This window comes from Balaenoptera acutorostrata, chromosome 10 (assembly GCF_949987535.1).
Source record: "Balaenoptera acutorostrata chromosome 10, mBalAcu1.1, whole genome shotgun sequence".
Classification (NCBI taxonomy): domain Eukaryota; kingdom Metazoa; phylum Chordata; class Mammalia; order Artiodactyla; family Balaenopteridae; genus Balaenoptera; species Balaenoptera acutorostrata.
The window spans coordinates 84,282,036-84,296,759 of record NC_080073.1 but is presented as its reverse complement, the minus strand read 5'-3'; the positions used below and the strand labels follow the sequence as shown (position 1 = coordinate 84,296,759).

The 14,724-nt window shown below is 50.2% G+C and overlaps 2 protein-coding genes across 4 annotated transcripts; one reads left to right on the top strand and one right to left on the bottom strand.

Moving 5' to 3' along the window:
* Window positions 1-3,478, top strand: LOC130709019 (BOLA class I histocompatibility antigen, alpha chain BL3-6-like). 3 transcript variants are annotated; one of them, XM_057554377.1, is made up of 8 exons: window positions 2-156; window positions 471-740; window positions 941-1,216; window positions 1,838-2,113; window positions 2,233-2,343; window positions 2,784-2,816; window positions 2,956-3,003; window positions 3,167-3,478. In XM_057554377.1, exons 1-8 carry the CDS (start codon window positions 93-95, stop codon window positions 3,169-3,171), a joined length of 1,083 nt encoding a protein of 360 aa, XP_057410360.1. In that variant the 5' UTR covers window positions 2-92; the 3' UTR covers window positions 3,172-3,478. The 3 variants fall into 3 exon arrangements, with proteins under 3 accessions (XP_057410361.1, XP_057410359.1, XP_057410360.1); XM_057554378.1 differs by lacking the exon at window positions 2,233-2,343 and having other exon boundaries at window positions 1-156; XM_057554376.1 differs by lacking the exon at window positions 3,167-3,478 and having other exon boundaries at window positions 1-156; window positions 2,956-3,092.
* Window positions 3,479-10,024: 6,546 nt separating this feature from the next.
* LOC114236892 (patr class I histocompatibility antigen, alpha chain E-like) lies at window positions 10,025-13,986 on the bottom strand. The gene is made up of 2 exons (XM_057554381.1): window positions 13,381-13,986; window positions 10,025-12,946 (listed from the first exon to the last, which is right to left on the bottom strand). The coding sequence occupies exon 1, from the start codon at window positions 13,959-13,961 to the stop codon at window positions 13,566-13,568; it is 396 nt and encodes a 131-aa protein (XP_057410364.1). The 5' UTR covers window positions 13,962-13,986; the 3' UTR covers window positions 10,025-12,946; window positions 13,381-13,565.
* Between the last annotated feature and the right edge of the window lie 738 nt (window positions 13,987-14,724).

Here is a 14,724-nt window from a genome sequence, read left to right as displayed (position 1 = left end):
GAAGCCAATCAGCGTCCCCGCGGTTCCCGGTTATAAAGTCTCCACCGAGGCGCCAGGACTCAGGTTCTCCTCATATCCCGAGGATTCCGGTCATGGCGCCGCGAACCCTCCTCCTGCTGCTCTCGGGGGCCCTGGTCCTGACCGAGACCTGGGCGGGTGAGTGCGGGGTCGGGAGGGAACGGCCTCTGCGGGGAGGAGCGAGGGGACCCCGGGGGTCGGGGGAGCAGGACTCCCAGGGAAGGAGCCGCGCCGCCGCCCCCGGCCCAGACCCGCCCCCTCACCCCGGTCCCCGCCTGTCCCTCCCTGGCTTCCCGCCCCCTCTTCTCTCCCCACGAGGTGCCGGCCCTTCTCCGACCTCCACACCTTTTCCGTCTCACGAGCCCCTCGCCCCCTCCCCACTCCCGGCCCCGTCACCTCGGACCCGCGCCGGGAGGAGGGTCGGACCGGGTGTCACCCCTCCCCGCCCCCAGGCTCCCACTCCCTGAGGTATTTCTTCACCGGGATGTCCCGGCCCGGCCGCGGGAAGCCCCGCTTCATCGCCGTCGGCTACGTGGACGACACGCAGTTCGTGCGGTTCGACAGCGACGCCCCGAATCCGAGGATGGAGCCGCGGGCGCCGTGGGTGGAGCAGGAGGGGCCGGAGTATTGGGATCGGGAGACGCGGAACGTCAAGGACACCGCACAGACTTTCCGAGGGAACCTGAACACCGCGCTCGGCTACTACAACCAGAGCGAGGCCGGTGAGCGACGCGGGCCCGGGTCCGGGTCACGACCCCCATCCCCAGGGCGGGCCGGCGTCGCCCCGAGTCTCCGGGTCCGAGGGTCATCCCAACATTGCGGGACCCGCCCGGCCCCCCGACTTGGGAGGAAACGGCGGGACTTTACCCGGTTTCATTTTCAGTTTGGGTTTAATCGCTGCGGCTGGTCGGGGCGGGGTCAGGGTCTCACACCTTCCAGTGGATGTACGGCTGCGACGTGGGGCTGGACGGTCGCCTCCGCCTCGGGTACAGTCAGTACGCCTACGACGGCGCCGATTACATCGCCCTGAACGAGGACCTGCGCTCCTGGACCGCGGCCGACGCGGCGGCTCAGCTCACCAAGCGCAAGTGGGAGGCGGCCGGTGTTGCGGAGCAATTCAGGAACTACCTGGAGGGCAGGTGTGTGGAGTGGCTCCTCAGCTACCTGGAGACCGGGAAGGACACGCTGCAGCGCGCAGGTACGAGGGGCCGCGGGGCCTCCCTGGTCTCCCCTCGGGCTGGAGCTGGCTTCCCACAAGGGGAGGAAATGGGGTCCCTGTGGGAACAGCGCCCCAACTTCTTGTCGGGAGAGGGAGGAATCCGCCCAGGTTTTCATATTCTGTACAAGACAGTGATTCACCGGTGGCCTCACTTCTCTGAAAGACAGTTAAGGAGTCCAGTCTCTTTGGGGAAGAAGCCGGAAACCATCCCTGAGATAACTGACCAGCGGCGCCCTTTGACCCTGACCCCCATCTTGTGAACCATGACTTTCTCTCTCGAGGCCTGTTCTCAGCTTGAGAACATGTTAGGAGGCCTGACTCCAGCTTTTCTGAGTCATTCAGCCTCCACCAAAGTCAGGACCATTGCTCTGTATTCTCCCCTTTACATGGAGCCTCCTACCTTGGCTTTCATCCTTATTCTAGAACTTTCTAAGGACTGGGAGATTTTCCCAGACTCCGGAGTCCAGGCTGGTGTCTGGTGTTTTTGCTTCTTCTTTTCAAACCTGTTGTGCTGTCCATTCTCAGGATGGTCACATGATGCTGCTTCAGTGGCCCATGAAGGTAACACTAAGTGTGAATTTTCTGATTCTTCCTCCTCAGACCCTCCAAAGACACACGTGACCCATCACCCCATCTCTGACCGTGAGGTCACCCTGAGGTGCTGGGCCCTGGGCTTCTACCCTGGGGAGATCTCACTGACCTGGCAGCGTGATGGGGAGGATCAGACCCAGGACATGGAGCTTGTGGAGACCAGGCCTTCAGGGGACAGAACCTTCCAGAAGTGGGCGGCCCTGGTGGTGCCTTCTGGAGAGGAGCAGAGATACACGTGCCATGTGCAGCACGAGGGGCTTCAGGAGCCCCTCACCCTGAGATGGGGTAAGGAGGGACATGGGGGGGTGGAGCGTCTTCTCAGATAAAGCAGGAGCCCTTCTGGACACGTTCAGCAAGGTCGGGATTCAAGCCTGAGGTCAGGGCCCCTTCCCTTTCCTCCACAGAACCTCCTCAGCCCACCGTCCCCATCATGGGCTTCATCGTTGGCCTGGTTCTCTTGGTGGTCACTGGAGCCGTGGTGGCTGGAGCTGTGATCTGGAGGAAGAAGCACTCAGGTAGGGAAGGGAGGGAGGAATCTGAGTTTTCTTGTCTCACTGGGGAGTTTCAAGCCCAGGTAGAAGCTTGCCTGCGTTTTTATTGGGCAGTACCACTCAGAAACATTGCTTGCCTGTCTGGAGACTGGCACTTACCCTTTTGTAAAGCACATGTGGAAATGAAAGACAGATTTCTTCACCTTCATAATTCCAGTTGGGGACCAGATTACCAGCACTTGAAGGTCAGAGAGGGAAGGTCCCTGCTGAGGACAGACCCCCCAGGAAGGCAGAAGTTGATCCAGTCCCCCCATATCTCCTTTCTTCGTGTTGCTGATCCTATCATGGGTTTTGGTCAACAGTTCTGGAAAGTTCTCTGTGGTCCAGGATTAGGGCGGTGTTCCTCTAGGATCTCACAACTCGGTCTTCTCCCTGGCCTCTCACGTGATGGTTTCTTCTTACAGGTGAAAAAGGAGGGAGCTACGCTCAGGCTGCAAGTGAGTGTGGAGGGGGTGTGACTCCTGAGACCCTTGTGAGGGTGCAGACAGGAGGCCATGGGGGGCTCACCCTCCTAAAGTTCCTTCTCTAGTTTCTCTCCTGTGGGTTCTGACCACGTCCTGGTTTTGTTCTCCCCAGGCAGTGACAGTGCCCAGGGCTCTGATGTGTCTCTCACGGATCCTAAAGGTGAGACCCTGGAGGGCCTAGACTGGGAGAGGTGTTGGGGCCGAGGGGATGCCCCGGGTGGTGGGGATCTTTGAGTGGGACATTTGAGCATGTGGGGGGCTGTTGGGAAGGTCAGTACTTACATGACTTACCTGAATTTGTTCATGATTATTTTCTTTCACAGTGTGAGACAGCAGCCCCGTGGGGACTGAGTGATGCACGGTCCCACTTTGTGGCTTCAGATCCCGTGACTCCTCTTTCTGCAGCTGCATCTGAATGTGTCTGTGTTCCTCGTAGCATAACGTGAGGAGGTGGGGAGACTGGCCCACCCCTGCCCACCACGACCCCTCCCCACTCTGACCTGTGTTCTCTTCCCTGATCCACTTGCCTGTTCCAGCAGAGGCAGGGCTGGGCCACCTCCATCCCTGTCTTAACTTCGTGTTGCACTGAGTAATAATGTCCTACTTTCCTTTTGGAAATAAAATTTATATATGAAGTTTGTTTTTTCTAATTCCTGCCATGAGGGGTTGATGGGATAATAAAGGAAAGGATTCCTAAAGTTTGAGAGAGAAAATAAATGGAAGCACTGAGAACCTTCCAGATTCTGTGTGTTTGCTGTGCCGAGTCTGTCGCAGGTGGGACAGGAGGAGGGTGTGAGGAGCCGAGCGTGGACGCGGCCTGTGCCCACTCCGTGCTCACTGCATCGTGGGCTCTGATGTGGTCACTGCTCTGCCAGGTCATCTTCTCTGTTCCTTTGTCCTCGTCACTTGAGTAGAACCTTGTCCCACCAGGACCTGTGATCTCAGAGGCTCAGAAATCACCTGGGCCTTGTACTGTCTCCAGGACTGTGGGCAGCAAGGGCTTCCTGTAACCAGGTAGCCTTGGCTCAGGCCTTGGTCCCATCCTCGGACCCTGTCTTTATCGTGTGTGTTTATATTTTGCTTATTTAGTTGTTGTTCTTGTTGTAATAATGACTTGTTTTTCATGTGCAGAGTTCTGGTCTCATTCTTCTCTGGGTGTCCCCATCTCTGACAGCAGCAGGAGTCATTTTGCCTGTCATTGTCCCCACAAGTCCAAGGGGGCCCTGCACACAGGATTCTCAGTAGTATCAAGAGAGCAATTTTCAGCCTCATCCAGCTCTTGCCCTCCTTGTAGAGATGTTTGCTGGATTCTTCTTTCCAACTTTTCCCCATCTTTTTTTTTTTTTTTAAAGATTTATTTTTTTATTTTTTTATTTTTATTTTTATATATTTTTAAAATTTATTTATTTTATTTTATTTATTTATTTTTTTATTTATGGCTGTGTTGGGTCTTCGTTTCTGTGCAAGGGCTTTCTCCAGTTGCGGCAAGCGGGGGCCACTCTTCATCGCAGTGTGCGGGCCTCTCACTATCGCGGCCTCTCTTGTTGCTGAGCACAGGCTCCAGATGCACAGGCTCAGTAATTGTGGCTCACGGGCCTAGTTGCTCCGCGGCATGTGGGATCTTCCCAGACCAGGGCTCGAACCCGTGTCCCCTGCATTGGCAGGCAGATTCTCAACCACTGTGCCACCAGGGAAGCCCTCCCCATCTTTTTAAAGGAACCAGATTCTGGAATTAGCAAAGAGAAGGGACCCAGTAGTCTCTCATCTTGACTTAATTCTTGCTGGATTTCTCTCTTCTCTGCAGCCTGGCCCCTCTTCTGCCCTTAGATAGATCTTCTAAGCGTAGTGCTAACTCCAATCCAAACTGATGGATTTAGAAAGCAGAGTCTAACAGAGTCAGGGTACGTTGGAATATAGACACATAAGTGCAGGATACTCTTTTCTGAAGCGAGAAGGAGCATGGTGTGTGGTGTGCAGACTGATTGGTGTGGGAGGGAGGAGAGATCAGCCCTTGTGAGAAAAGTACAGGCGGCATTGATGTCATTGCAAATGGATGTTGTGCTGTAGCTGCCACAAGACAGCATGTGGCCTGAGGTCACGTTAATAAAGACACTGTCTCTAGAATAGGGAGGTGCTCTACACTGATGATTCATTCAATTGATATTTTTGGTGCCAGATACATGATACACTATTTTTGCATCTAGGAAACCTCAGGGAACTAACAACAGACAAAACTTGTCAGCCATGTGGAGTATATGTTCTAGGGGAAAGGGCAGAGTGTGCACTCTGAGACTAGTAAGTGAGGGAAGTGTTTACATTAAAAGTTGGTAAGTGCTTTGAGGAAGGTGACCCAGCGTGTAAGTGTGTGGGGACAGGGAAGGTGGCTGTTTTACTAGCGCGGTCAGTGTGGGCCTCATTGAGAAGATGACCTTTGAGTAAAGATGGGAAGGACATGAAGGAATGTCCCCGAGGATGTCTGGGGCAAGTTCTCTCCAGGCAGGGGAGCCTCCAGTGCCAGTGCACTAGGGCAGGAGAGTGTCTGCGTGCTCAAGGAAGAGCGAGGAGGCCATCGTAGCTGGAGGAGAGAGGAACTGAGATGAGGTGCAGTGTCCGGACAGATCATATAGACCTAGACAATATTAGAAGGGTTTTGATTTTGTCTGAGTAAGATGCGGAGTTTACAAGATGGTTTGAACACAAGATTGACCTGGTGTGACTACTCTCTAGAAACATCTGGCTGCTGGGCAGAATCAGGAGGTGAAGGGCAAGAGACTCCATAGAGGAAACTGTAGGAAATGGTGCAGTGTCCAGGCTGGAGTTGCTGGTGCCTGTCTGGGGTGTGAGCAGGGAAAGTAATAGTAACTGATTGGATTCTGGATATATTCTGAAAATGACGTTTTACAGCAATTCCTAATGGATTAAATTTGGGTTATAAGAAAGCAGAATGAAGGGAGACCCCAAATTTTGAGATTTGCAAGTAGACATGTGGGGCACCTTCCGCAGAAGTGGGGAGACTCTGGAAGCAGCACGTTTGAGGAGGCGGCAGCATTGGCATTCGGTTTAGGAAAGTGCAAACTGAGTCTGGGGTTCAGGTGAGATGACTTGGCTGGAGAAATAGTTGGAGGAGGTGACCCCCTATAAATGAGGTTGAAGGCTTTGAGAACAGATGAGGTCACCAGGGGAGAATTGGCTACAGAAGAGGAAGGACAAGGACTGAACCCTGGACCCTCCAGCGCTATGCGATCTGATCAGACCACACACCCGAGCAGACCGCACGGTTCTGAACACCGAGTCTAGAAGGCACAGAGACCAGGGGGTCCCGATCTTCCTCGTGCATCACCTGCACACCTCAGGTGGAAGGGAGCGTGAGAATCTGCATTTTAAACAAGTTTGGTGCTGAGGTTGCTGGTCTTCAGATCACACAGTTAGTAGCAACAATGTAGACAAGGATTCCCACGTGGCTGTGCATCAGCCTCACCTGTAGGGCTTGTTCATAAGGGATTCCTGGACTCCATGCCCACATTCTGAGATGGTGGGTCGGGGAAGAGGCCTGAGTACTTTGCAACAATCCCTACAAGCAGTCCTGAGGCTCAGGCAGATTGGGATCCACTGAGGTCAGTGATCAGAGAGTAATCAGGGTGGGGAGGGGTTTTAAATCGGCACTGAAATGTTTTTCCCTGGGAAGAAAAAGTCAGGACATTTTCTGGGAGATACATGTTTTCTCTACCATGCAGTATAGCCAGGTGGAAAATTTAAGAAGCAGTTATCCACTCAGCATAAAGAAAAGCTCTTGAGTTGCTAAGAGGGTAGACCTAAATTTTCTCCACACACACGAAAAAGGTGATTATGTGGCATGATACAGTTGTAAGCTAATGCTACGGTGGTAATTATTTTGCAGTATTAAGTGTATCAAGTCAACAAGTTGTACATCATAAACTTACTCAATATTGTAGATCCATCATATCTCAATAAAGCAGCGGGGAAGAGTCTCTGAATCCCTGCTCTCTCAGAGTTTCGATACATGGGATTCTCATGCAATTCTTTATGGGGAAAAAAGGGTTTCAAATTGTTCTAAATGGAACGAGAGAGAGAGAGAGAGAGAGAGAGAAAGAGAAATTGATTGCAGTTTTGTTTTATTTCAGGAAAAAGCCACAGAACAGCCCTGAGAGTACACAGCCAGGAACAGAATCCACAATCCCATCCGGTCGGGTCCCACAGAGGAACCCCTGCGCCTGCAGGTGGGCACAGATGCCACTGTTCACAGCACTGTCAGCCCTGATGCTGGACAATGCACCCTGCGGCTAGGCCTGCTGTCTCTGCTGCTCCTGACAACTGGACGACACTACTGCCACCTCTGCCACATGTGCCAAAGCATTCAGCACAATTCCAGCCTCCCTGTGTCACCATGTCCTGAGTCAGAGTCCAGCATGGGGTCACCTGCCTGGTGGGGCCTCAGGCTGTTTCAACCTGCCAGAATGTTTGGAAGCAGGTTTTTCTCTCTTATGGAGGGAGGTGGCCTCTACCTCCTACCAAGATCTTCAAGTTTGAAATTCCCCTAACTTGGGAAGAGGGTACAGATTCTAGGGGTGGAGGTTGAAGGTGAAGAAGGGAAAAAGAATGACAAATTTCAATTTTTGCAGCAGTTACCTAGACGAGAACTTGACCTGGTACATTGTAAGCAGTCAGGTTGGATGGATGAATAAGTAATAAATGACATCTTTCAACTTCTTCTGTGATGTTCTGTTATGGGGTCCAGCTTCTGTGTACTCCAGTTTATACTCAGATAAGCAGAGTGCATTTTTCAATAATGAAATGATTACTCAAAATGTCCTCTCCCTACCTTTGTCTCCTTCTAAGCTTAAAAAAACAAGATCTGTAAGTCTTCATGGGATCCATACATAAACACTGACATTTTATACTAAGTTTCCTATTTCTTTGTACATGCACATCTTTCTGGGGAAAGTATCCATATCACTTATCAGTTTACATGTGATCCCCAAAAAGAAGTATCAATACTAGTTTAGACAGCAAGTTACTCAGTCTCTGGTCCATGAGGAACTAATGATCCAACTGTCTTAGCAGATCCAATTGCTCATCTTTTTCTTGGCAATTACCAGTCTGGGTCAAGATAAGGGTAGAAGTTTACTTGCTTACACTCACTTTCAATGTCTGTATGTTTCTTATTGTGAGCTGAGAGCAAACATTTCACAAACCAGCACTGGCTCACAGAAGAGATAAAGTATCATTGGCTTAGGTGGACTTGTATTCTAGCACCTACCATGGTGCCAGATAAATAGCAGGAGTGAAAAAACAGGTCATGGAGACTCCATTCCCAGTAACGTGATAGAACTTGTTTTAAGGATGCCTCTTCCAGTAAAAACAAATAAAAATAATACATAAACTATAAAAAGCTTCCATACGTACAGTATCAAGAGAATAATTGTTTAGGCCAAAATATAAATGGGGGTAATGACCCAGAGGGAAAAATTGTTTTTATCCTTAGGGCATTAGCCAAATCTGGAAACATCTTACCTTTGGTTTTCTCAAGCTTATGAGCTGTAATTGGAAATGTCACCCAGAGAACTCATATTGGTTTTTTTTAATCCCGTGAAGTAAAAGCTTTTAGTAAGAAAGGCTTAGTGGAAGCCCCTGAAAAAGCCGCCCAAGCTCAGCCACGACAGAACATTAAAAACGATATTGTGTCTTGGGATAATGAAAGAAGTTAACGTCATCCTCAAACACTTAAAGGATGCAGGGGTGGTGGTCACATCACATACCAGTTAACTCACCACTGTGGTTCTTGCGGAAACTGGAAGGATCGTTGTCAATGATAGTGAGACAACGCTAACTCTCAGCGCTGCTACCTTTCTTTTCATTTCCTACCTTTATGTTTCTACCTACAAAGTTCTCTCTTTTAAAAATCCCAAATTACCTGGAAGATCGGGCCAGTTTTTTGGGAATATTTTGATCTGGATTCCTGTGAAGTGAGCCCCAAAACTTTGACTTGAACTCTATTTATTCTGGTCTCTGCATTGCTAGCCTCAGCCGTGTGACAGGCCATGTAGTCAGATGGTCCCAAAGTCACCCTGTGGTTGGCAGACTCTAAGCTGGTCCCCGATGCTCCCTCCTCTGGTATCTATGCCCCTGTCTAATACCTTTGGAACATAAGCTGGACCTAGTGATTCATTGGTAACAAATAGAATAGGGGAAGTGATGGTATATTTGGGGATCACCAGGGAAAAAGATATGAGGGACGCGGGGTCAGCTGTCTCAGGGCTGGCTGTCCAGGCCTGGCTGGGGAAGCAGAGATTCCCAATGGAACCCAATGACAACTGATGCTGCATTCTTTCCCAACCTGAGGAGTTTCTCCTCCAAATCTCAGCCTCCACAGTCACTGCCATCAGACAGGAGGAGGAGGAGGAAGAGACCACCAGCAGTGATTCTCATCCTGGCTGGAATGTCAAGAGAACTGTCTGTGAAAAGGACAAGAAGGGAAGTGAAGAAACGAAATTCTCCCAAAGCTAACACCTGGTGACCCAAACGCTCCCCTATCAGACCCCATGGCTAGAGAGATGAGGAGGGTAACAGTCTCCAGTCTCCCTGTGCTGTGACCCCAACCCTGGCCCAGCTCTCCCTTTCTCCATTTACAATAATGTTCTAGGAGCCCATTGGTGACACTGTAAATATATCTCTGCTCGTCTTAGAACAGACCACCACAGCCCCACACTCCTGGGAAGTCCTATTCTGCCGATATGTATTCAGTATGTGCAGCAGAACCCAAGTAACAGTGGTCTCACAGGATGGAAGCCTGTGTGTGTCTCCCATGACAGTGAGGCAGGCAGTTCCAGGGCTGCTAGGGTGGCTCTGCACCACGAGGATGTCCAGGCGTCCAGGTCTCCTTGACCTTCCTTCTCTGCTGTCCCTGGGATGTTGCCATTGTTGACATGACCCAAGGTACCTAAGACCATGTTCATGGTCCAGGAGCAACCAGGGAAAGCAGGGAAGGAAGAATGGTTTCTTCCCTTTAAGATAAAAAATTTTAAATTCACATCTGCTTCATCATATTGGCCAGAAGTTAATCAAAAAGATACAAGTAGTGGAGATTGAATGGTTTTTTTTTACTTTAATTAATTAATTTATTTATTTATTTATTTTTGGCTGCATTGAGTCTTCGTTGCTGGGCTTTCTCTAGTTCCGCTTAGTTGCAGTGCGGGGGCTTCTCATTGCGGTGGCTTCTCTTGATGCGAGCACGGGCTCTAGGCGCGCAGGCTTCAGTAGTTGTGGGGTACGGGCTTCAGTAGTTGTGGCGCACAGGCTTATTTGCTCCGCGGTATGTGGGGTCTTCGGGGACCAAGGATCGAACCCGTGTCCCCTGCATTGGCAGGCGGATTCTTAACCACTGCGCAACCAGGGAAGTCCCGAATGTATTTTTAATCTGGGTGACTTTGTCCAGAAAAAAACTCTATTACTATGGAAGAGAGATGATTTTTGCTATACTTAAATTTTTTTAAATCAGCAGTGGAGAATTGTTATTATCAATATCTTAAGCTGAGCCAGATTTGTATTTTAAAAATAGAATAATCTTAGAATATATTGCTAATTGATAACAAAACTGCAGATAGAATATGTGATAAATACCACCTGATAAAATGAAATCGCTCTCTATGATACTGTCGAAACTGGTAACAGTTACTGTGTCCAGGGAGGGAATTTGGAAGGGTTTTGGATGGGATGGAGGAGGAAATTTACTTTTCACTGTATATCCTTTATGTCATATGAATTTTTAAAACTTTATGCATGTATTAGTAAGTTGAAATAAATGTTGAATGACCAAAGAAAACCCCACACTCATTTAGTAATCATTTATTAGGCGGTTACTAGATGTCAGGCTCTGTGCTGGGCCTCAGTGAGTGACACATCAAGGAACTCACGATGGAGTGAAATGACCTGGTAAATGCAACATAGTCTATAATTAGTTGTCTGGGAAACAGCTTCCAGGAGGGAGGGAGCTGATTGAGAGCATACTGTGTGCCGGGTGTGGTGCCCCCTGCCGGGCACATAAAGAAAGCTAAGGTCTATGCCTTGGTGACTTAAATGTCTCACCCCGATGAGGGTCTGTGCCAGTCCATGACTTCCCAGGAGCCCCACTCTTATCCTGTCCCTGTGTGGGACGTGAGCTGAGGATTGGAGAGACGACCTTGGCCCATTTGGTCCAAAAATTAGTAGAAAGGGTTAGTTAGAGAACACAATTTCCTAATGAAGCTGAGTAATCAACACGAGAGAAAATCACTAAGAAATAATCTGGATGAAGGGGAAGAAACCAACAAACTAGAATCACAAGGAGTGACTCTGGGATCCTGTATGAAAGTAAGATGGGAGGCATAATGGGAGCCCAGGGTTTGCTGGCAGGATGACACAGGGAAGAAAAATGTGGGTGACTTTAGTGACAGCACTTTCCTAGAGGTGTAGGAGGTTTGAAAAGTAAGGGGGCAAATATTCAGAGGGGACCCTCTCAGATTCCCACAGACCTGGAGAGAAACCTTTCCGATGAAAACATTGATTCTTGTATCCAGGTCGGTGCCGTGATAAACACGAGTCAGTTCTGCAGATCATCCTGCCTGAGGCGGACCCACAGTGACAATGACTGTTCAGTGACTGTGCAATCCGTGGCAGAGTCCTCACTACCTCGTGCTCCTGCTTCTCTGACCTGGAATGTCCCAGTGCAGACAGACTCTGAGATACCAAGGATCTACCCAAGGATCCCTGCCTCCTGGGGTTCACACCCTGTGGCTCTCCACCCCTGAGTGTGGGTGGGACCTGGGACTTGCTTCTGACCAATAGAATATGACAACGGGGATGTCACTCCTGAGATTAAATCATAGAAGAGCAAGACCCCATCTTGCTGGCTGACTTTCTACTGTCTTCACTGCTTGCAAGCTCTGAGGAAGGAAGCAGCTGCGTTGGAAAGTCCTACATGGCAAGAAATTAAGGTCAGCCTCCTGTCAACATCCAGCAGAAGTCTGAGGCTGCCAGTGTAACAGCCCCCAAGAAACTACTCAGTCTTCTTCCCTAAGGCAACCCTTTCCATTTCTTGGTGACAGACGTTCTGCTTTCTCTTTACCAGCATAATATCAACTTCTCTGTCTATCCTACTTGCTGTCCTCTCACTTCATCCAGGAGGCCCCAGAAGGGAGCAGCAGGCAGGGTGGGAGGAAGTGCTGGTGAGCAGGGGTGTGGCCAGACCCCTCCTCATGTGTCACCTTGGACAGCAGATGTTCCCAGAAAGTCAGCTGGAAGAAGAGCAGTCAGGGCAGCAGGGATGGGAAGGAGATGCGTGAACACCCCTGTGACTCTCAGGCCCACGAGGGGCCGTGGTTTCAGGCTGTGAAATAACACAGTGATGAGTAAACTCTGCACGGCCCCTGCTGGTCTTCACCCTTCAGCATCTGGAAAGCCCAGCTCACACCCAGATGCAAACACCACTGCGGTCCTACAGCCCAGATGTGACCCTCACTTCCCACCACCTCCGGCAAACACACTGCAGCAGCCAATGTAGAACCAACTCTCCTGTCACTTCAGACCCCATGGACACACCTATAGGGAGTGTGAGAAACGCAATAGACTCCCAGCCAGTCTCAGAGCCCAGAGGGGACAGGGAAGCTGTCAGAGCCCCCAGAGGAGGTGACCCTTAGTGAGGCTGGTGAACAGTGTATGGGAGTCAACACAGCAGAGTGAGTACAGACCTGGGTGCAGCGGTCAGACCGCTGCCTTAGAGACATGGCTCAGCCAGCTGAGGGCCAGCCAAGCTCTCAGAGGACTCAGTTTCCTTGTCTGTAAAATGGGGTTAATTGTTGTCCCTATCTCAGAGGACTCTTATGAGATTTAAATAATTTGATTCATGTAAGTCCCTTAAAATGGTATCTGACACACTTATTAAGGCAAAATCCTGGGAAGGAAGAGAGTCCACACATGCAGCTCCTGTTTCTTTCTTCCAAGAGGATGAGGACCACTTCTCCCCAACACTCATCACCTCAGCCTCTTCTTACTCATGTGCAGATGGAGAGCTGTCCTGTCTCTTATATCCCCTGAGGTGGGAGGGGCACCTGGAGAAGGCCAGGGTGGGGGCCAGGATGAGGACGCATCAGAGCAATGCACACCCGCACACCACAAAAACACACATACACATACAAAGGCCCACACATGCTTGTGTACACTCACCCACACACATATACACAAACATCCACACACATGTGAACACACACAAACAGACACACATGCAGGTTACACTCTCCCTTCAGATTTGCCAGTTCATTGTAGGACTGGGCTTAATACTCCTTCATCTTTGTAAAAAAATTTAGGATCCTGCAGGAGACGGACATGAGAATTTTTGTCCCACTAGAAAGAGACCCATTCCCCAGGCAATCTGGTACTTTCTGGGCCTCATGTAGACCTGCTCCTGGAACCCTCATAGAGGAGAAGGGGAGCTGAACTTAGATCAAGGTCCTGGAGTCCAAAGGCCCCCAGCCTCCCAGCTCACCTGCACTTTCTCAGCTGGCCTCCCACCAGCCAGGGTCCCTCCACGCTTTGCTGCACAACAGGATGTCTGCATGTTGGCTCCAGAAGTCACGAGGACAGGAGCTGCAATTCAACCCCTGAGGTGAGAGACCCTTGGGTCAGAATAATGAAACCCAGAATCCCTTCCTAACCTGAGTTCTTGGTGTTCTAGAGCACAGTTCTTGCAGGCAAAGTTCCAGCAATCTGAACTCCTGCAAACACAACCCCACTGACAGCAGCTGCAAGGAGAAGCTGGCCAGCAAGTGCTCCCTTGATGGGGATGCTGGGCTGGGAAGACGGCTTTGAGGAGGAAAGGAGAGTGAGGGGCCCTGACCTCACATCTGAGCCCTGACCCTGCTGAAAGTCCCCAGAAGGGCTCCTACTTCCCTGAGAAGAAGGTTCCCCCTCAGATCTCTCCACACCGGACCTCAGGAAGAGGGGTTCAGGCAGCCCCTGGTGCTGCACGTGGCACACGTGTCTCTGCTCGTCTCCAGAAGGCAACACAAGGGCCACCCACTTCTGGAACGTTCTGTCCTCTGAAGGCCTGGTCTCTACAAGCTCCATGGCCTGGGTCTGGTCCTCCTCATCACGCTGCCAGGTCAGGGTGACCTCTGAGGGTAGAAGCCCAGGACCCAGGATCTCAGGGTGACCCCTCCGTCAGGGCTGGGATGCTGTGTCACCTGTGCTCTGGAGGCTCTGCGGGAGACAAAGCAGGGAGGGCTCAGGCAGGGCCTTGCTGAGTGGCATCGACTCCAAAGATCAAGACACTGTAGCTCCTGATGGTTTGGCTGCCAACCAGCACAAGGCAGGGACCGTCCTCTAGGGGGAGGGTGAAGAGAACAAGCACTAGACAAGCCAGGTCCAGACAAGGAGGTGAGAACTCTGTCCAACATTCTCCTCCAGGATAAGATCCTCTTCAAGGACTCTCTTCCCTTTTTTTTTTTTTTTTCCTGTCAGTGGTGTGCAGGGTTTTTTCTAATAGTTTTATGTTTCATCGTTTTTAAATCTTGTGACCAGACAAGTTTGTTGCCATTTCTACCATTTTGGACTTTATTGAGGCTTTCTGTATGGTACGTTGTAAACTTTTGGACAGTTCCAAACACTTGCAAAGAAGGTACATTCTCTGTGTTCTTGGAATAGGATTTGCTCTATCTCCATGAAGTTTTCCTTAGTAGTTTTGTTATTTAGGTATTTTGTATTGACACTTATTTTTTGACTTCTTGATATGTTATGGACTAGAAGCAATCACTCAAAGATTCCTATTAGCAATGAGTTTTTGCCCATTTTACTTGTATTCTTATAGTTCTTGCTTTTTATATTTGATACT